Source organism: Myotis nattereri, assembly GCF_964212035.1.
Source record: "Myotis nattereri genome assembly, chromosome: 9".
NCBI lineage: Eukaryota > Metazoa > Chordata > Mammalia > Chiroptera > Vespertilionidae > Myotis > Myotis nattereri.
This window is the reverse complement of record NC_138084.1, coordinates 28,684,053-28,706,777: the sequence shown is the minus strand read 5'-3', so window position 1 is coordinate 28,706,777 and position 22,725 is coordinate 28,684,053. Positions and strand designations below refer to the sequence as shown.

Below are 22,725 nucleotides of genomic sequence, written 5' to 3'. Positions count from 1 at the left end.
AAGCAGTAGGACTCCTCGCGTGTGTGACTATGGGGTGAATTATTTTGTGGAGACGCTGCATGGTGGCAACAGGGTTGAACTTAACTTTTCCATAACTGATCCTTTGAAATGAAAACGAACGGTGCGTTTATTTAGGAATGGACTTTTATGAGGCTGTTTGATCAGTTGCTTAGTCCTTCCCCATGCTTATGCAAATGGGTGGATTTTCCCGAGGTGCTTTGTCAGGTACATAGCCTTACAGTTAAGACCGCATCTTGGATTGCAGAGTTTGGAGGAACCACACGCTCCTGTTTGTTTACTATCCAGCCTGTGAATCCCTTCTGTCACTCACTGATGACTCCTCTTTCAGGTTCTGCTTGGGTATTTCCTGTGACGGGAAGATTATTCCTTCCTAAAGCAGCCTTTCCATATTTTGTGGCTTTAATGGGTAACAGGGTTCTTTATTCTTACATTTCTAATCCCTGGATAGAATCCAGCTTCCTAAAGCCCACAGACAATGACGATCTTTGCCATGTAGCAGCTTGTCCCTTAAGCCTTCCTCTTCCAAGTAAGAATCCCAGGTTCCTTCCATGTTCAACACCCTCACCCGACATCTCTAACCACAGCCCTATTGGGTCAGAATGTGCGGTGTTCTCTCCATCATGGCCAATGGCTGGAGGGAGGGCTGCCCTTGGCAGACGCGAAAGGCACAGGTAGACGTGGAATAGCTTAATTTGTATGATCTCTTTACGTGAGCTGAAAGGATCCTGCTCTCTACACTAGAGCATGGCTACCAGGTGTATTATTACTTTGTTTGGTCTGAGAGCTGGGGAGAATCTTACACTCAGGCATCTTCCCAGGATGCAAATGTGCGAGTTATAAAGTAACAGTTATAAACAGTTATAAAATAACTGTTATTTAATCCATTCCCCAGTCTCCGGGCACCACCATGCTGAGAACAATCGAAGGAGTTTGTCTTCTGTCTCATTTGCCTATACACACAAGGAGGCAGAATTGACAGGACAGTAGAATCCAACAAGCCCTCATTTTGTGCCAGGCATATCTTATGTGTCATCTCATCTGATCCCCCTCCTACCCTTCGAAAGGAAGGATTTTATCTCCATTTCACAGATGTCCTTTGGAGAGAATAGGTGACTTGTCCAAGGTCAAGTGGCTAATCTGCAGCCATGCCACGGTTCAGACCTTTATCTCTTGGAATGCAAAGCCCACGCTCTTTCTTCAGCCCTGCACTGGCCAAACATCTTTTGGACAATAAATATTTCTTGGGCATCAATAGATATGTGTGGGGGCTACTGAATGCAAAGGGGAAATGCCATCCCATCTCAAAGATCTTTGAATTTCTGAAGGAGAGTTAGCACAAGTAACCATGTCATTAATAGGGACATGGATCAATAATTATTAGACTTATTGTGTGTGATTAAGCTAATTAATGAAGGTCATTAGTTTCATAATAAATGTTGGCTGCAGGGCCTAGAGCTGTCCGTAGGATCTTACCTTTGTTGGCAGCCTTGCTTAGATGAAATGTGGCCACGCCGGCAGCAGCAGATGTTTCACTATGGCCCGGGAGATCGATGCAATTACATTCCTCCAGGGCCATTCCATCACTGCTTTCATTCAAAAACACATACCTACATAGATGTATTTTAAAGAATTGGGTGGGAAGTATACGTCTGACCACTTTTCAGATAAGAGTAGGGAAAAAAATGCCTTCCAAATTTTTCTTGGTTAAAAAGAGGGAGAAAATTGAAAACACTTGCATATCCAAGTATACAGAGTTTGCTAAAGCAAATTTCCTCCAAAAAGTCACATAACTGTTATTTAATCCATTCCCCAGCCTCCGGGCACCACCGTGCTAAGAACAACTGAAGGAGTTTGTCATCTGTCTCAGAAAGAAGGTTAATCCTATGACATTTCTTAGCTGCCTATTGTTCTGCTAATGACAACGCTGGAAGTCCTACTTAGCATCTGATGTAGATTCCACTTGCTGCTGCCCCTGTAGATCATGTTCTCTATGGAGATTTCTTTAAAAATGTTGCTTCACACTTGAAATGGTCACAGGTGTTTAAAGACCCTTGATCGTGGCTCTTCCGTCTTCTCAGCGGCCCCTGAGGTTTCTCTGGGGGAAAGATGTTTGGTCCCTCTCGTTGTTATGTGGTCATTCCCCTGTTCCTCTTTCCCAAACAAATTATAACAGCCAGAGCGCCGAAGCAAGGCTGCTTACTGTGAGAGAGCACATGGCTTCTGCCTTGTGTGGCCTGCATCTCCTGGGACATCCGTGCCAGCTTGACCCCTCCGGGGCCACGTACTTTGTGGAAAATCGTGCCCAGAGAACGGAAGTCCCTTGTCTCCCAAAGCGAGGCCCTGAGTCTACCTGGTGGCTGCCTGCTCTGCAGCACCAATGGGCATGGGCATGAGTTGAAGCTGGTGGTGGGCACTGTGCCCTGGGATCCCCAGCCCTGTGCCATTTAGTCCCCACAGTGGTCCTTCAAAGTCAGTTCTGTTACTGTCCTCACTGTAGGGTGGCGGCATCAGGAGGATGCAGAGGGTCGGCACCTTCCCCATGATACCACAGCCGGTGAGTAGAAGAGCCAGAATTTAAGACGACATAATAAAGAAAAGACAGACATCTCTCGGTAGACATGGGATGAATAAGCACAGATCTCTTAGCCTCGCCAAGTCCCTTTGTCATGTAGGGCCGGTAGACAGCAGTGTGTGTCACCGATGGACGAGAAAACAAAATGTCTCACCCACTTTCACCTGGGCTGAAAACGCTCCTGGGAATCGGGCCTCATGTGCGCGGGTCTGTATGGGAATCAGTGTGGCAGTGTATTTACGTCTCAGACTAGTTTCTATGCTTCTCCCACGAGCTAGACATCACTTATTTTAGGAGGGATTTAGAGGGAGAAGCAGCACTTCTCTCCTTGGATTTAACACTCTCCTTTGGGCATGCGTGCATTCATTCATTCATTCTTTCTTTCTTTCTCAAATCCTTCTGAAGCACCCGTGGTGAGCCAGGCCCTGAGCGTGGGCCACGGTTACATCATGGACACAATTCCTGCTCCCATGACGTTCACCATCTAGCGGGGAATTAAAGCAGTCCTAACCCTCATCTTTCCAGGGGAAGACCCCGAGGCACGGCGACTGCGGACAGTGAAGAACATCGCCGATCTGCGGCAGAATTTGGAGGAGACCATGTCCAGTTTACGGGGAACTCAGGTTACACACAGGTATCTGAAGTGTGAATTGCTTTACTGAACTAGCTGGTAATTTGATGGTCACACGGTTTCTCCTGTGTTTGTTCGTGCCACTGAGTTGGCTAATAACGGAATAAATAACGTTGATTGCCAGATGTGCTGGAATTGACAAAGAATGCCATGCAGCGGGCAGAAGGGAAGTGTAAGTAGCAAGAATTAGTATGGACAGATTCCTCCCCAAAGTAGGAGGCTGCTAAGTCCATTCAGCCAGCTCCATTTAAATTCCACTTTGCGTGCATTTCCCAAAACTACGCTGTGCTGTCGAAACGAGCAGGTGAACTGCATTTGACCTGAGCGATAAAGTGAATAACTCGAATTCCTGCCCCGTCTTCTGATAGTCGTTACTCTGTAATGTTGTTAGTCATGCACGCGTATAAGACATGTAAGGTCACCTTTATAAAAATGCATGGTCGTGTTTGAACAGTGATTTTGTTGGATGAAATCTAGCATTACCTTGGAAACATTTATCAGGTTGCTTTCATTGCTGAGCAAGAAGCTGAAAAGGATGCAACCCTAGGACACCCTTCAAGCTTTTGGCAGGATGGCGATTTACGGCCTGTGTCTGGCTTTGGTAATCAAGGCCATGTCCTAGGTAACGCCCCCCCGCCCCACTGCCGCCCCACTGCCGCCTCATCTCCCAGGCTCTCCTTTGCTTCTCAGCTTCAGTCGCTTTGATAAGTGAACTAGCAAGGAGACAGCAGGGCTTCCCTGCTGCCCGCTGTTTTGGCAGCTCGAGATGAAGCACCGTGGGTTCCATCTTAAGTAAGACCAGGGCCCAATCTTTAGGGGGACCCCAGCCTACAAATAGTGAGGCTGCTTGCAGGGCAGGATCGGAGGGAAACAAATGCAGCGGAGACACCAAACAACTTGATTCTTCCAGAGGAGAGTGAACTTGGCGTTGGTGGGGGGCCCCTTAAGCCTTTAGCTTTCTGATTGCATGGGGCCACGCATTGGACCCTGGGACTCTGTGATTAGATACGAAACGCCCCTAAGTTTCCACCATAATCACTGAAACAGACTGACTGTGGGTTCCTTGGCGTGGACTAGGATGATGATGACAGAAGGGACGGCTCGGTGGTTTCTCCTGCCGGCAAGACTCCCGCTCGCTCTGCGCAGTGGGAGACCCCACGCAGCTCTGAGGAGGTGCCCCGCCTGCCTTGACCGTGTTGGGGCTGAAGCACAGGGGACTGCAAAAGAGTCTTCCCGGTGCCAGGGACCCTTGCACTTTGGTATATTCCCCAAGTGATGTGATCTCAAGCCTAAGCACGTACCACTCTTTCCAGCCTTTTGCCCCAGGTTCAGTTGTCATTTGGGGCAAAATGTAGAAGCCAATGTGTGGGGAAATGAACCTGAGAGAGTTAGAAGGTCAAGGCTGCCCCTGCCTGCTCGGTCAGGAGGGGCTGACGGAAGGAGGTCTGGTGTTAGGAGCTGCACGGGGGCAGGTGCGTCCTGCCCTTGGAAGGGGGAGCTGTGAGGCGGCATCCCAGCGGGGGACCTCTGTGCCCATTGCTGTCAGGGCAGCATTTTCCATGTCCCTTCCTGGGTTAGAAAGACGATTCCAGTAGCTACGGTAACTGAACCAAGGTCATGGTCATGAGTGCCTTGTGCCGTGTTTTGGTGGGAACAGCCTACACCGGGCTTTCCCGAATGCGGTGTGGGTGCACCTCTTCCGCTGTTCCGTTCTCACAGAGTGTGGTCCACGGGCACCTGGTGTTTGATCCTGTCTTGTGTACGGGGGATCGTTCGTGATTTTAAAAACATTAAAGAGCATATAAACTGCAAAGGATTCTAGGCGCAGTGGGTCTAACCCAAGGCGGCTTTTATGTGTTCAGCACATTAGAAACCACATTTGACACCAACGTCACCACGGAGGTCAGCGGGCGCAGTATCCTCAGCTTGACGGGCAGGCCCACGCCTCTGTCCTGGAGACTCGGCCAGTCCAGCCCTCGGCTCCAAGCAGGAGATGCCCCCTCCATGGGCAACGGGTACCCGCCTCGAGCCAACGCCAGCCGGTTCATCAACACCGAGTCGGGCCGCTACGTGTACCCTGCCCCTCTGAGGAGGCAGCTGGCGTCCAGGGGCAGCAGCGTGTGCCACGTGGACATCTCCGACAAGGCCGGAGACGAGATGGACCTGGAAGGCCTCAGCGTGGACGCCCCCGGCTACATGAGCGATGGGGACGTCCTGAGCAAGAACATCCGGACGGATGACATCACCAGCGGGTGAGTCCTTGGGGTTTCTCTCTTCACAGAGCGGGAGAAGGCTTGGCACCTAGTGTGTGTTTGTTTATTTGTGTTGGCAGCACTTTAAGTTCTCTGGAGCCCATCAAACTGCCTACTTCACTTTCTGCGGTCCACGTCCAAGGCTGTGTGGTGCAGAGGGGAACCTTCTGGGAAGAATCACGTGACTTGGGCCGTGGTCCAGGCTTGGCAGTCCTCACTGGGAGGCTCTAGCAAGGCTCCACCTGTAGCCAGAGTGACACTTGACAACAAACCACACGGTGTCAGTTCTTTAATCAAAACCTGGCACTCAGGGTGGAGTCCAGCCTCCTCAGCATGGCCTACCTGGTCCTACGGGATCTGGCTCTTACCTGACTCTTAGATCGCACGGTTCTCCACCCTCCCCACCCGCTGCTTCCCCTGCTGTAGCTGTTCCTCCCAGTCCTCAGTCTCATCAAGCTCTTTCCTGCCACAGTGCCTTTGCACCCTCTCTTTCTCTGCCTGGATTCGGTTCCCCACATCTTTGCATGGCCGGTTCCTTCTTGTTGCTCAACGGGCATCTCTTTGCAGGAGCCCACCTGGACCATTCAACTTGAAGTAGTTTATGTAGCTTTGCCCCTTACCCTGTCCTCTCCATCACCCCGTCTTATGTTCCTCTGAAACCTTATCACTGTTCCAAATTATCCTGATTATTTGTTTAGATTTTATGGTCTCCCCATCCCCTCCTGCTTGCAATAATAAGCTCCAGGAAGCAAGGACATTGTCTGGCCTGTGCACTGCCAAATGCACAGTGCATTGTACATCTGGGAGCTTATAGATATTGCTGAGTTGAAGAGCACATGGATTCATGGGCGACAGAACAGACCCAGCCTCTCTGTAATGAGCTGCTTGCTGCCTGAGCCGCGCTATGACCATGTGCAGTCCTAGGCCTCCCCTTGTTCTTGGCTCTACTCCCCGATCGCTGTGTGAACCGAAGATGCATCTGTGTATTCCACTCGCCTGAGACTTAATCTGTCCCCCTCACTTGCACGGAAGTTTTCCAAGATCTTTCCCTCTTCTAGCATTCTAGCAGCCAAAATGATTGACAGTAAAAATCAGGCATAACACTTGTGCCACTGATTTCCATGAACAGTGATCAAGAACCCATGGTTGAGTCAGTAGTTGCATAATTGAATAATAGTTCATTCTCCCACTATGTACCAAGCCCTGTGCTAGGTGCTTTATGTATATTACCTTCTTCTGTCTTCACAGCAATCCTTTGAGGTAGGTGATATCACAATCCCCATTTTATAGATGAGTAAACTGAGACTCGGGAAAGTTAATTAACTTGCCCAAGGCCCTGTAGTAGTTCAGAGGCAGAGCCCAGGTCCTGCTCCTTAGCCACTGTGCCGCACCATCGTGCCCAGTATCTCATTGCTGTATTGAAATAGCACAACTGGAATTTATTTCAAAATTAATTTACTTTTGCTTAGCTCTACTGATCTGACTAGAAATGTTCTTTGAGTTAATTAAAAGTTTAGACATAGAGGTGCTTTGGCTTTCTGCCTGTTACTTTAGAACCATCCTGTAGTGAAAATTTGGATGACAGGAGCCACCAAACCCTTATAACCTAACAAGTTTCTGCCATCTAGAATGGCTGGGAAGGTTGATGGACTTCTATGAAATGATCGCGTTAACTGTAGAGCATCGTTTTGTGTTTCTAGTTTTTTGTAAACCAACAATAACCTATGCCTATTACTAAAATTAAGCTGCCTGTGATTTAATCTTTTCATTATAATTAGAAGACTTTTGGAATACAGCATGGCCTCAAGGTTATCATTATCACATCTCACTGTCATATATGACCAAGGAGTTTTCAGGTTACTTTGCGATTTTTGTATCCTGTAATAGAGTTTATTTTACTGTTGGATCTGTCTCTGACGCTCCAATAGATGGTCAGTGTTGATTTTGATGTAGTATTGACAGTTTCCACAAGGTGGCGACATTGAAGCACGCAAAGCTTGACCCTTGGTGAGAAAGTCCTAGTTTCCTTGGCTACTCAAACCAGAGCCTTCACTCCTGCTAACAGGCAGGGATGTTTACCTTTCAGCTCCTGCTCTGGGAAGCTTACATTTTTTCACCAAGTGAGCTAGCTCTCAGAGCAAGCGTAGATAACAGTGCGGACATGTAAGCAAACCACCCGATTACTGAAACTAGAGAACTCCGGTCTGGTTTTTCCTCTCGCATTCTCTTAATGTGGAAATTTACCGCCCAAAGGAGGAGAGATGGCCCAGATGGCACTTAAAGCTCCTCCTGGTTGTAACCTTCCAGAATGTGAGCTAAGCATGACTCCACTCTGCGGGAATGCATGCTAGTGTTTGCTCTGGGGGCTACGTTATCAGTTTGCTTCACATGCTGAGTCCAGGGCAAGTCATTGAATGTCCTTTGGACTCATTCCTTTTTCCTTTGATAACTATGACAGGGTTGTAGATATTGAGGGACTGGTCATTTAGACTCTGCTTCAGAATCTGCGAAATAAGTCATAGTACGTAGGCCAGTGGTTCTCAACCTTCTGGACCTTTAAGTACAGTTCCTCATGTTGTGACCCAACCATAAAATTATTTTCATTGCCTCTTCATAACTGTAATGTTGCTACTGTTATGAATCGTAATGTAAATATCTGATATGCAGGATGGTCTTAGGCGACCCCTGTGAAAGGGTCGTTCGGCCGTCAAAGGGGTCGCGACCCACAGGTTGAGAACCGCTGACCTAGGCAATCAGTGTAGTGGAAAGAAAACAGCCTGAGATGTCAGACACTGAGAGCTTAAAGCCCGCTCAGCCCCTTGTGAGCTCTGTGGCCCGGGGCACACCATTCGCTTCACTGTGCCCGGAAGCACTGTCATTAACAAGGTCCTTAACCTTCTATAGTTAGGTTTCTCTGTGAGGTTGCATCTGATTAATGGCAAATCTATACAAATAAAAGGGTAATATGCTAATTAGACCAGATAGACTGGATGTCTTCTAGACGTCCTTCCTTAAATCCTTCTGGACAAAGCCATGGTGGCAGGGCCGAGGCAGAGGTGGTTAGGGACAATCAGGCAGGCAGGCAGAGCAGTTAGGCGTGATCTGGCCGGCAGGGGAGCAGTTAGGGGCATCAGGCAGGCAGGCAGAGGCAGTTAGGGGTGATCAGGCAGGCAGGCAGGCAGAGGGGTTAGGGGTGATCAGGCAGGCAGGCCTGTGAGTGGTTAGGAGCCAGCAGTCCCAGATTGCGAGAGAGATCCCACAGGGATCGGGCCTACACCGACATCCCCCGAGGGGTCCCGGATTAGAGAGGGTGCAGGCCAGGCTGAGGGACCCCGCTACCCCCCAACACATACACCCTCCCACCCCCATGCTCAAATTTCGTGCACCAGGCCTATAGAATCTGATAAAGCCACAGAGTCTCAGACAGGGTCTAGGTATCTTATCAACCTCAAACAGCCAGGCACTTGGAAACAATGAAATGATTCAAGTCTTCATCCAGATATGTGTTTGGCTTAGTGGAGACAGCCTTGATGTATGAGTAATATATAAACCCCTGAGGAGGGTCTTTGAAAGGAGTTCTTGTAAAAGTTTACAGCAAGTTTATTTAGAAAGCCTGGTGTGGAAGTAAATTCTAGTTTCTGAAAACCTATGACCTTTGTTTTTAAAATAGTACCATACTTCCACTTGGGGTAACAGCTATTTTTTGTAGTGCATTGTCTCCACTGTACAGTACGCACGTATGTCTGTCTGTATCATTCAGGTCTACCAGTGGTGGGGCTGAAATGACATTAATAAGAACCTAGTGCGGAATGTGTGCACGTGTGTGTAAATTAACTCCCGGTGTGTGCCAGTCGTGTCTAAGTACTTTACAAGTTGCCACCTTTATTAGATCAGTAAATTGGGCTTTGGCTGTAGTGAGTGGGAAAAAGTTTAAAATAACAGATGAAGATATTTCTTACTAAGTTTTGATCTGTGAAGTCAACCCATCTACTCATCTTCTAAGCATTCAGGGTGACATATGGTGCAGAATAAAATGAAGGGGACAGACTTAGCACCCATATGTTTGGAGAGATGATTGTTTTTCTTTTCCAAGGAGGCACTGAGCTGTATAATCTTCTAAAGTATGAATATACATCCCCTCCTGGGAAAAAAATGACCATTTACATTTAGCACCAGATAATTGTCCAAGCCCCTTTGATGGCTTCCCATTGCCTGTGAGAACACATCTCAACGTCTTAACGGAACGCGGGAGGCTCTTTATGATCCTTCCCTCAGCCACCCTCTCTGCCTTAGCCCTGGCCACATCCCTCTTCACACCCCCACACGCCCCACTGCTCTAGGCTGCCTGCTATCCATCACAGAAGGCTCTTCCCTGCATTTGCAAAGCTCTGTGCCATCAGGACATGCCACTTCCTTCCTGGAATTCCTTTCCCATCAAGCCCATCGGATTAACCCTAAAATAAACACCACCTCTGTGATGGCCTCCTGACTTTTCCAGTCAGAGTTAGCTCTGCCTCGTGCGTTCCTGGTGGCTTTGGTTTACAGCCAACCCTGTGGGTGAGCCTTTCACTTTGTGTGGGAAACTGTTTGAGAGGGGCTGGATGGTGTTGAGGAAAGAGCGTGGCCTTAGAGGCAAACAGGTTTGAGTTTTAGTCCTGGCTCTGCCACCCGAACTGGAACAAGTTCTTAATCTTTGGGAATTAGAGATAAGACCTGAAAAGCACCTGACAGAGCCTGAGATGCTCAAGAAATGTGCAGTGTGTGTGCACACATGTGGGTGCACGTATGTTTCCTACTCCAAACATGTAGGTCCTAGAAGGCAAACAGTACCCATTATTTTTCTAAACTCAGAGACTAGAACAAATGGGTGTCTAATAATTATTTTGTGAATGCTCTGTTCTGCAGCCCTACCCTCACAGGACCTTGGGCTTACATCACTTGCCACCACCAGCTGTGACACCCAATGGTTCTATTTGCAGAACTCTTGGGGAAATCAGCTTCACCTCTGGTGTCTTTTGGTTCGACACATAGCTCCACCTAGTGGCCAATATAGGATGTGACGCTGTGGTTTTGATTGCTTTTAACTCTAAGAGTCCTTACATCGGTTTACGACTGCGGGCCGAGGAAATGGACATTGTAATAGTTGGCTTGTCTTCCGAACGTAGCCTGCTGAGTAGTCTGGTGTGGGAGAGAAAGTGGGGTTTTGAACAAGTTGGGCTTCAATGCTGACATTGTAATGGCTGACGTCGTCCCTGCCGCATGGCAGGGATTCCTGTGTCAACGGGGACCGTGTGTACACTGGTGCCTGCTGGGAGACTCAGTGCCTTAGCAGCTGAGGAACCCATCCTTGCTGAAGTTCTGGTAGCTCATAAACATGTCAGGGTATGTCTTTATCAGCTTGGGCTGCCCTAGCGAAATACGTACCATAGCCTGCGGGCTCAGAGCAGACTCATTTCTCACAATTCTAGAGGCGGGAAGTCCAGGATCGCCATGCAGCACGGTGGGGCTCCACAGAGAGCCTCCTTCCCGGCCTGCTCTGTCCTCACGTGGCGGAGAGAGGGGCTCTGGTGTGTCTTCCTCTTCTTATGAGGGCACCAATCCCATCATGACATCATCAAACCCAATCACCTCCCAGAAACCCCACCTCCTAAAACCATCATATTGGAGGTTGGGGCTTCAACACATGATGCTTAATCCATAGCAAGGCGTTTCATGCTTCCAGACATCACTTACATGTGCAGCACTCTGTGCTTGGGTTGCCTTTTCATGACTGCCTATCAGGTCACCTCCTTGCGGAGGCCTTTCCTCATTCTGTCCAAGTAGAGGCAGCGATTTTTTCCTCTGGGCTCCTGTGGCACTTAACATGCCCATCATTAGCACTGGTAGCACTATCTCAGCATTATTATAAACATCTGTGTGTGTGTGTGTGTGTGTGTGTGTGTGTGTTTAAAATCAAACAAGGCACCCATACAGCATTTTCAGACGGTCTCAGTGCACTGATTATGAGGAAAGGAGCCCATACCCATTACAAACTCTTAAAGGTTAAGTCAAATCTATCTTAGATGCTTGCGTATCATCATTGGCTGGCCCAGTGCCTGCCTGTTCCTTAATTAGTAGTCAACAGATATTTGCTGAATGAACGCTACACCTGGCCTTCAGCAGACCAAGACCAGTCGCCTGCCTCTGGATGAATATGTGCCTAAGGTGGAAGCCCCTTGAGCTTGGGGCCCAGCCACATACTCTTCCTCTCCTTGGCCCTGTCTTATACTGTCCCATTATTCCAGACCTTGGACCACCTCAGTCCCAATGAGCCCGACAGTGACAGTACAGGAGAAAAGAGGCAGCTCGGAGAGTGGACCATGTTCCATGGGGTCATGGAGACGGAAGTGCCTCTGTTCTTCATCCGTTGACTGCGATGGGACAGATGTGCGAGGTGTTTGTCACCAACTCAGCAGAGCACACAGCAGGCAGCCTGTGAATCAAACGTGCGGCACCGCTAGCACGAAAGGCTTTCTTATCTGGTGACTGTTTCTCATGGCCTTCCCAGGCCAGACCTGAAACGACCTTGACAGTCTGTTGTTCCTGGCAAATTGATAGGAAGGAGAGGAAGCCAGAAACTCCTTAACAGCCAAAAATGCACCCGGGAGCCAAGACAAATGATTTTAGGCAAGGCCGTCCTGGAAGGCGTCAGGTCACGGCGGGTTCCGCAGGGCGTGGCGGGCAGCTCTGGGATTTGACAGAAGGGGCTCTTGTTTCTCTGGGTGGTTTCCTCTGAAGTGGTCTTGGCTTGTGCAGCTCTGGGAAGGCTTATGAACTCCAGGTTGCCAGTCAGCCAACTGCCGGGTGGGCCTCTGGGGTTAGAAAGGTTTACCTGATGTGGGAGGGTAAAGACTCAGCACTGAAGACACATCTTTAGGGCCTTGGGCAAGTCACTTGGCCCTAATGCACTGCCATCCTCTTCAAAGTCTCTCCTTCTCTCTCTTTCTCTCTCTCTCTCTCCCTCTCTCTTTTTCTCTCTCTCTCCAATAAGAAGCCTCTAGGCCCAGAGTAGCCCAGTACTTTGGAGATGGGGTTGGGCCAGGCCCTAGTCAAGGGGTCTTTCTATTTCCCTCTTCTCTCCTCAGTGGTTTCTCACTGACAGGTCTTACCAATGTGCGAATTCACAGAAACCATAAACACCACTTCCTGTCCGATATTTTCCTTGGTGTTAAATATCCCAGGCAAATACAATGAGCCCTGTTTTCACAGACAGCTCTGGGGGGAGAGTAAGCAAGAATAGGGAGTCATGCATGGGGCAGGATTGATTTCTCCAAGTGTTGCCCAGCCAGTGGCAGCTCTCCCTGCGTGGTTGTGATGTCGTGAGACATGGGCAGTGTGGCAGAGTAATGGCTCCGGCTACCAGTTCTCGGTCGTCCCCGACGGCTGGGGAGGCATCAGTGGTCCGCTTCTTCTTGCGTCCACAGTGGGCCCCCGTGACTTACAGAGTGTGAGGAATCTATTGGCCTTTATCGGCAGCTGGAGAGGCACTTCTATCAGAGGAGAAAGAGCAACGGAACTAACAACATGCCTGAAAGTGGAGAGAGTGTCCAGCATTCTCTCACTTGCCCTCACCGCTGGTGGTGACTGTGGATTCAGCAGGCAGAGACTGGGGCTGAGAAAAAGACTTATTGGCCAACAGCCCCATGGAGAAATGAAGTGGGCCCTGAAGGGGCTGCTCACCCTCCGATCCTTGCCAACACCCTCCTGGTCCTAAAGCTCTCCAAAGCGTGGGCTCTCCTGGGACCTGGCAGCCATTCCTTTGGCCTGCCTTCCGAGGAGGCTCCAGGCAAAAGGCAGTAAAATTCCATCTGAAAGTATTTATTGAGTTTGTTGTGTACTAGAGACTATGCCAAAGGCACTGAGCCCAAGGGGAATGAACAAGACCCAGTCCCCAAGTTCTAATACCTTGGACAGGAGCTCATGGAAAGGAAGTATGTCTTTCACGACAGGAGTGCTGAGCTGCAGGGATCAGTGGGGAAATCAGTGAATTCTGTAGGGAGAACTGACAGAAAATAAAGAGCCTAATGTGTGGTAGGGGCAGTGGGAAGAGTGTGGTTGTGGAGCCCAAGCTGGATTCTGGGGCTGGCAACACCACTCCTAGCCTGTGTGCGGGAGCAAGCTATTAAATACCCCGGGCCCCTCTCACAGGGCATTGTGGGGCTCCTGTGAGATTGTGCCTGGATGGAGCCCTCGGTGGATGTCACTACCATAAGGTCCACTAGCAGCAACAGCATCTTGAAAGGTGAACAAGTGGCCAGGCTGACCAAGGTCAAGAGCAAGGGCGTGAGAACATGTGGACATGGGGCATGTTTTCCCGAGAATGGTGCCTGGGAAGGATTGGAGAATCACGACGGGAGCCGGTGAGCTCAGTCAGCAGCTATCAGGGTCCACAGAGCGGGGACGTGGCTCTATGTAAGGCCAAGGCCCTGGGAACAGAGGGTTCGAGGGACTTTTCACATTGATTCAGCCTGACATGGGGTCATTTGACAAGGAGCATGAAGGTGTCAGAGAGACAAGGACAATTCCCGGGTTGCAGCCTCTGCTGAAACCAGCTGGGAAGTAGTTGACCTTTGTCCTCAGCACCCTCAGTCCGTTTCCGGTGTTCCCTCTTGCCTGTTGACACCCACCCAGTCCCTCTGACTGTCTCAGGCCTCAGGGACCGCCCAGCCCAGCCCCAGACCAGGGCTGGCTGAATGTTTAAGCAGAGCAGCCTGTGGACTGTAATTCCGGGGGTTTGGGGAAAACCCCAATCCCACAGCCTTCCTAGACTTGCCCCGGAGGAGCATGGGGCCCAGTGGGGGAGGCTCCCTGTGCGTCAGCACTTAATTCTAACACAAGGTGGGTGGCAATAAATGTTAGCATTGAGAGGCATGATGTGGGGGGTCCAGGGGGGACCTGAGAATAGAGCAAGCCAGCGGGGGCCTTTTATGTCCTCACTTCCTCCTTCTGGAAAGCCAGCTTCCCCGATCTGCACATGAGAATAACATGCCTGGAGTTGCTATCATGAGATAACGAACACATGCGAAGTGCTGGTACCGTGCCTGGGTGTTATAGCTCCTTCCACTCATCCTCATGATAAGATGATGCCGCCAAGATTAAATGGGACACGGCGTACGCATACAACCTAGTTCAGTGCCAGGTGCGAGTGAGAGCACTCGGTGTATTTCATTCTCTTCCACCCTTTCTCATTGCCAGCCCCGGGGCACCCTGTCCTTACAGTGGATGGGGTTTGAGATGAGACTGTAACTGACACTCACATGACAAATACGAATACCCCTAAACACTCCAGCCGACAGACAGACAGACGACAGACAGTCGCTGCGCTGGGTTTGCAAACCCTGCTGTGCTGAGTCAGACTGAGCAAGGCACTCCTTCCTTTCCTTCCCACCCTCTGGACTGCCTGCTGCCTGTCGAGGTAGACTTCCTGCCCTTCGCAGGGCTCTTCATTGGTAAGCAACGTCAACATGGGGACATGTGGGCATGACTCAGGCTGGCCCTGGGTGTTTAACAGGGAGATTCCACCTTGGGTTCATTAATCAACGCTATGGAGAGACTCTGTATTTTAGTTATTTCAAATCAACAAACATTTAACGAATATCTCCTTGGCCCCAGGCTGTGCTCTGGGGTAGGACAGACGAAACTTGTTCTTAGGGCTGCCCCATCTGGTTCTCGTTATTTTGGGGGTTCACTTTTGGTCCTTACAGGTTCTCCTCAAGATAAACTTGGGACCTGTGAGCTCGCATTTATTGAGAAGTAGTTGCACAGACAGGAGAAACATCCTCCAGCTCTGTAGCTCTCGGTGGGTGGCGGGGGCGTATGGCACCCCTTCCGTACGCTGAGCATCGTAACCCCCAGACCCTAGCTTTTCATGACATTGTTTACACTTTACGAATAAGGAAAATTGTTACGTAATGGTTTTAAGCCCATGGAAGAGATGAAGAAGGTGCTCTGGCATTCTGTTGCTGCTTTCTCTTGGCGCCCTGGAATTTCAGTGTGACTCGGTGCCTCTGTCACTTTGCTGGACATTAATTGGCTAGTCTGTCGCCTCCTTCAGGACCAACCCCTTGCAGACCTGTTGTTGTCTGCAGGCTCCTCTTTCTCTGCCCAGTGCTTCGCAGATGTGCCAGGAATGGGGAGAACCGAGGTGTCACGGTGGGACCCTGAGGTCCCCTTGCCCTGGGAAGCTTTTGCACAGTTTTGTTAAGTTTTCCTGTAGTTCCCAGTCCATATATATCAATTTTTATCATAAGCATATAAATCACTGGGAAAAAATACCCTTCCCAGTTATTTTTCAAGGGGCAGCAGCTACAGAGCCGCTCAACAGATTTATGATGGCAAGGTTGGAGGATACCAAGTTCGAGTTGAGGTGAATATGAGAAGAAACATTTGGATGAGGTTGGGAGGATTTGGCCCTGGGACAGTAAGCCCATGTTGAAAGACTCAAAAAAAATAATAATAGGCCATATGTGCCTGTGCTCAGATCAAGATAAGAAACTGCAGTTTTGTTGAGCACTCAAGATCCTCCCATGATGCTGCTCGGGGGTCGTGGGGTCATGGAAGACAGAAGTGGAGTCAGAAGACCTGGCCTTGCCGTCCTTGCTTGCCATCTGTGTGTCCTGGGGAAGTCGCTGCCTTTTCTGAGCCTGTTTTCCACCTGTTAAATGGTAACCTTCTCCTCAGGTGTGTGGTGAGGAAGAAAGGAGATAGTTTGACACAGAGAATGGTAGTCCCTTCAGCTTCTCAGAGTTATTGCATCCACTTGCCTTCCCAATCCTTCACTGTACTTAGAATATTCACTGAGATGATCTCATGCTATTTCTTAGTCCTGAGTACAGTGACCACAAGTCTGCCAACTGGGCCCGAATTGGTCTGTGTATTGGGGTTCTCCAGAGGGAAATTTTACAACTTGAGTCCAAAGGCAGCCTGGAGGTAGAATTCCCTCTTCCCTGGGGAATATCAACTGATATTCTTTCCTTCAAGTGATTGGATGTGGCCCACCCACTTGGTAGAGGATAATCTGTTTTCCTTAAAGTCTATTGAATTAAAGGTTCATCTCCTCTAAAAAGTACCTTCACAGAGACATCTAGACTAGTGTTTGCCCAAATATCCAGTACCATGGCCTAGCACACTGACACATAAAATCAACCATCACCGTCTGCAAGCAGGCCTTACAGGATGATCGGTGGGGATGAGTCATCTGGGTCAGGAGGGAGCTGACCTGCGGCCCAGAGACGAAGAGCAGCACATCAGCCCCTAGAAACATCTGCGAGGGCTGCAGCTGCCGCATCCTGCCTGGGCTGTGACCACAAAGCAAAACTCTGTGCAGCCTTGCAGGAACCATGGCATCCCTTCCAGAATCCCCAGGGTCCTGATAAGAAATCTCCCTGAGAAATGGAGGTTTCCAGCTTTCCTCTTAATCCCGAATTAGCTAAGGAATGAGACAGACACCCCGGCATGGACAGCTCTGGAGGGCTGAGGATTTTCGAGACCCCAAGTGAAATGAGAGTCCCAGTCTAAGGAGAGGCCCACGTCTGTCCCCAGAGTCTTCTAGCTGTAAATCAAGCCCCCATTCATTTCTTGATCTTGGGACGCGTGGGAGACGGGGGTCTGTGTTTCCCTCTGCTGTGTCGTCGGAATCCGGGTCCCAGGCCCCAGAGCCTTGTGCTTGTAATCGCCCGGTCATCAGTTTTGAAACCAGAAATCTCGCATACTTGAGCAGCGAAGTTTAAAGGGTGAAGTTGTCAGAGACACGGGATGAGAATAAATGTGGTGTTGGCTCTGAAGGAAGAAGTGGCCCAGCAGTGCCTGCTAACACAGGCCCTCCCTTCGGCCTGGCCCGCAGCAGCCGTCCTGTGATTCCTGGCAGCGAAACTGCATTGCAGTCCCTGTTATATGCTAGGCCCCGGCCTGAACTCTTCACGTGTAATGTCTCACTCATTCTTCAGACCAGCTCTTTGAGAGAGGGGCAGTTTTTCGTTCTCCTTCTGCAGTTGGGAGACCAAGATCAGAGAGGTTACGTTGCTTGAACAGGTCACACAGGTAGTAACTGCTAGCAGCCGTGGGCAAACTACAGCCCGCGGGCTGGATCCGGCCTGTTTGAAATGAATAAAACAAACAAAAAAAAGACCGTACCCTTTTATGTAATGATGTTTACTTTGAATTTATATTAGTTCACACAAACACTCCATCCATGCTTTTGTTCCGGCCCTCCGTTCCAGTTTAAGAACCCATTGTGGCCCTCGAGTCAAAAAGTTTGCCCACCCTTGTGCTAGAACCACGTGTTCAACCGGGCAGAATTCATAGCCCTTGCTCCAAGAACTCTGCAGTGCGGCTTTTCACTGTAGCTAGACCCCATGCTCTGATGGGTGGGAGGCAAGGCCAGAAAGGAAGAATGGGCGCCTTCTGGACGTCGGAGGCCCTGGCTAAACCCCGTGCCATCTTAAGGAGCCGTAACGAGAGCTAAAAGGAGGCGCTCCGAAGGGTGAGGCGCAGAGGGCTGCGTCGCATGGCAGCTTGAAAATGCTTGGGAAATGCTTGCACAAGGACCACAGGATGGCCAGGCTGGCGGGGCCGCGGCCAAGGCGGATACTTTTCTTTGCCTCGAAAGCATTATTATGTGTTTCATTTCAATTAAACACCCCAGGTCTCTACTGCAGCCTGAGAAACACTTGTGTCAACATTCCCTGGGTGCCTGTGCAGAAAGTAAATGGGGGCAAAACCGGTTCCTTGGATGTCGGAAATGAGAACCAGTGATGTGGTCGGAGGCAGGAAGGTTCTGCTCTGGAGCCCGTTTCGCATGGTGCCTGACCAAGGAGCCTCCCCCCCCCGCCGCCCCCCCCGCCCCCCCCCCACACACACACAGCACGGCTTTTGCTGTTAAAGCTCGTGGAGCTGGGTGTGTCCGCCACCTGCGCTTCCAGCCTCTGCAGATGGGGAACCTGAACTTCTCCGAGGAAATTCTACTCTCAAGAGCCCCCCACCCACTGCGAACCCAAACAAAACACACAATTACAAGCTCAGCGCCACCTGGAGACCTGAGAACCATGCGTGGCGAGTGAGAGCTTTATTAATCGAGTGACTTTTGCTTTAACTCTGTGGGAGTTGTTAATTAAAACCACTCAGCCATGGCGTTGGGAGAGAGGGAGGGAGAACGAAATTGAGGACCGCTCACAGATTGGCTTCCCTCACGCCTCTGCAAGCTGGTGCAGCTATTGTGGAAGTTGACACAGACTTTACGGTTGAATAAACCATTCACCAGGGATACGTGTGTGGTTCCGTGGGAACAGCTTTCATTAATATCCTGCAGCCGGGCCCTCTGGATTCAAAGAACCTGCCTAGCCTCTGACCACATCTGCAAGCTAGTTAGTAATCACGATCATTGTGATCGGAGGAATAGGAACAGCTACCGTTTCTGGGCATTTCTGAATGCCAAACCCTGTCTGCAGCACTTTGTATGCATTGTCTCAGTTCAGCCTCGCTAACTAACCTGTGTGGTCTTCCATCTGTTCTCCGGACAAGGACACCGCCAGAGGGCAGTAACCCGCCCGAGGTCATGGAGCGGGTGGGTTAGGCAGCAGGCTGACCACCACACAGGAGCGTAGCCACCGTGTTTCAGGGTTCTCACTAAAGCTGTGTAATCATGTTAAAAATCTGCTCCTCGTCTTACCCCCAAACTCGTTTCTCCTCCTGTGTTTCCACATCCTTTTCTCTTCCACAGCCGGAACCTGGAAGGCTCTCAGACCTTTCATTCCCTTGTCCCTGGAAGGCCGGCACTAAGTTGGCTGATCCTGTCTGTTTGGCGTTTCCTGCCATGTTTTCTAGTCCCATATTTCTCCCCATAGGACTGCAGTCAAGCCTTCCTTGCTTTCCTTGCCTCTGATATCAATGCCCATCCAACAGATCTGTCCCACCTTTCGGTGAGAAAATTCTTTCTAGAGTGTAGACCTGATCACATTATCACCTGGCTCCACATTGCCTTCTCCGTATAAACTCTGTTTTATTTTCTATTGCTGATTAACAAATGACTCCAAAACCTAGCTGCTTGAATCCACCATGTTCGCATGCTCATGGGGTCTTTGCATCAGGAATTAGGACAGGTACAATGAGAGGGCTGGTCTCTGCTCTACCTCATCTAGAGCCTCAGCTGGGAGCCACCAGGGCTGGTGCTGGCTTGATGCCTGGGGGTCCAGGTCATTCCAGAGCTTGTCAACTCACATAACTGACCCTTGGCCTGAGACAAATTAAAGCTAGGACACTCATGACCTCTCCACGTGGCTTCTTCACAGCATGGAGGCCCTAGGAAGGGTAGATTTCTTACCTGGGACCTCAGAGCTCCCAAAGGTGAGTGTTACAGTGAGCAAAGTGAAGCTCCATCACCTTTTATCACCCACCCTCAGACCTCACCAAGTGTCACTATCACCAGACTGGGTTCATCAAAGCAGTCAGCTCTCCAGATTCAGGAGGAGGGGACACAGATCCTCTTTCTCAATGGGAGGGTGGCAAGGTCACCTTGAAGATCATGTGGATGGAGCAGGAGATATTGCTGTGGTCATCTTTGGAACATACAGCCTGCTATGTCCTAACCCTCTGTTGCTCAGCATGACATACAAGGCCACGTTGGTGTGAAAGCTCCATGGAGGCACAGACCTTGTCTGTCTTCTGACCACTATCTCCTGTGCCCAGCACAAAGTAGGCCCTCCCTTTTATTTGAGGGACTAATGAGTGATGGATCCACTTGCCAAGGCTCATTTCTGTTTATCTCCTCCTCCCCTCACGGCCCAGAACCCCCCCCTCCCCCCGGCATCCTAGTCCTGCCACTCTGGACCACTGACATCTTCCTTGATGCAGAACCATGTTCTTATAACTCTGTGCCTGTACATGCATCTGTTCTCTATCAACCACTCTGCACTCAGTTGCCATCCACCTGTCACAGTCCTTTAAGGATCTGCCGAGGCTAGGAAGCCTTCCCGGGCGACCCCAGCAGACATGGGGCTCCCTCCTCTGGGTTCCCAAACACCTGCTCATACTCCCAGTTCTTTTTGGCCTTGTCTGTTTGTATAACAGTCCCCGAGACCAAGATACCCTTGAGCAGGGGGATGGTGTAATTTACCCCTGCATTTCTAACTCCTGCCAGATGTACTGCGTATGCTCTGTAGAGAGTGTAGAATGAAGGGAGAGGGAGAGTAGTGTTTCATAGCCATAATGGCAGCCAGTATTTGTCGAGGGCTTTTCACATGGCAGGTACCTTCAAGTATTATCTCACTGAATCCTTACAGAAACCCTAGGAGGCCTATAACATGTTATCACCCCCACTGTACAGACGTAGACACTGAGGATGAGAGAAGTCACTTGTCCAAGGTCATACAGCTGCTGCAGGGTGCAGCCAGTTTGGGGAAACTTGAGGACTCAGCCATTGAGGTCCAAGCTCCTTTCCTTTGGGTGCTGCCCCCTGCTGGGTTTTAGGTTCTGAGACCCAAAGATGTACTGTAGCTAGGTCCTAGAGAGCTCTAGAAATCCTAACCTTTAACCGGATTAATGGATAATAATGTGGGAAACAACAGACTATCTACAAGTTAGACAAAGTCTGTTTTGTTCTCTGTGCCAGGTTTTAAGGGGAGCAGAGTCAGGCAGAGGTTTGTTTGAGGAAAGGGAACAAGGAAGGTGAAGGGTTCAAAACCCAAAACATAATAGAAATATTTGTAGAAACAAGTCTGCTTGATGTGGAAAACTCTTAGAAGAGGGCAGATCCCAGAGGCCAAACCTGAACAGCAGGTGGAGGTTAGACTTCAGTTTTTCATTTCCTAAACACAGGGATGACCGTTAACCAGTGAAAGGAAAACATGCTGAAAAGCAGACCTGTCCAAAGCAGGCTGGGCTGTTCTTGCAAGGGCATGAGCCTCCTGTTCCTGAGAGTAATCAAGTAGAATCTGGGAACCTGTGTCCACATGTTGCAGAAGCGATTTCTGTGTGAGGTGCAAGGCTGAGTCTTGACCTTTAAAAGTTCTTCCTGGTCTAAGATTCAGGGTATCCAGGTTCCCATAGGAACCACCGAGGCTCCGACGCTGATGGAGCAGAGCTGGGTGTTGTGTTCAGGAGAAAGAGGTCTCTTGGACAAGTCAGGCTTTCCTAGGTCGCGCCAGGCTGGGTGTGGTCGCAGGGCATCAAAGCTGTTCATTCTGAAAATTATCTCACCCACATCCCCTTTTTAAAAACACAAAAACCTGCCCTAGTCAGTTTGGCTCCGTGGTTGGAGCGTCAGCCTGTGGACTGAAGGGTTGAGGTGTGATTCTGGTCAAGGGCATGTACCTCGGTTGCAGGCTCGATCCCCGGCCCCAGTTGGGGCGCGTGCAGGAGGCAACCAATTAGTGTGTCTCTCTCACATCAATGTTTCTCTCTGTGTGTCTCTCTCCCTCCCTTCCACTCTCTCAAAAAACCAATGGGGAGAAAAATATCCTTGGGTGAGGATTAATACAAAAATAAATAAAAATTAGAATCAATTAAAAAATAAACACAGAAATTGTGCACACCTCCTTTCCCTGCTGCAGGTTCTGACGTGGAAGGTACAGGAGTGGGAGGCAGAGTGGACTGTGGCAATTGAGAATCGCTATGAGCTCAGCATCTGCACACCACCCAGGCTGTTCGTGGAAGTCACACTCTGTAGGTCGTGTAGTGCAAACGGTAGTTATTTAAAGAGTAAAAGCGTTACAGTATTGCATGTGCTCACTCCAGCTGTGCAGGGTCTGGGAAATCCAGCTGTGCCCAGCCCCATTTGAAGGACGACGTCAGCTGCCCGGAATCCCATCCTTGTGCAAGTACAAGCATTTGAATAAGTTGAACAGTGAGGAAACGTGTCAGGAACCCTGTTCTTTTTGTCTGTGAACACCAGACAGCTGTTGTGACTGCAGTTCCTACTGCACTGGTGGAAGGTAATTTGAGTAGCCTGTAGGCAACCGGTTTCTTCCTTCCTGCTCTCGAGGCCACTGGCCTGTGCTCAGGTCCCCGTTAACCTGCCCTTCCCACCAGAGTGGGGCAGCTGCCGCCAGGAGGGGGGTGGGGGGTGCGGGGGGAGGGGGGGGGCCCTGTCGCTCCCGGTGACACCACCCTGTGCTGCTCTTTGTGCACAAGTGAGCTGTTGGGCCTGGGTGCTTGGCCACGTGGCTTCTGGGTGTCTCATGCCCAAGTCACCTCCAGCAGCCGTCGTGCTGTGAGGA

General features: G+C 50.0%; 1 protein-coding gene across 1 annotated transcript in view; it reads left to right on the top strand.

Annotated features, from left to right (window-relative positions):
- Window positions 1-22,725, top strand: part of NAV2 (neuron navigator 2) — a 357,889-nt gene that overhangs the window by 211,905 nt on the left and 123,259 nt on the right. Inside the window, exons 9-10 of the mRNA XM_081100068.1 lie at window positions 3,119-3,227; window positions 5,087-5,476. Of these exons, the coding sequence (XP_080956194.1) occupies window positions 3,119-3,227; window positions 5,087-5,476 (499 nt within the window). The remainder of the gene's footprint in view (window positions 1-3,118; window positions 3,228-5,086; window positions 5,477-22,725) is intronic.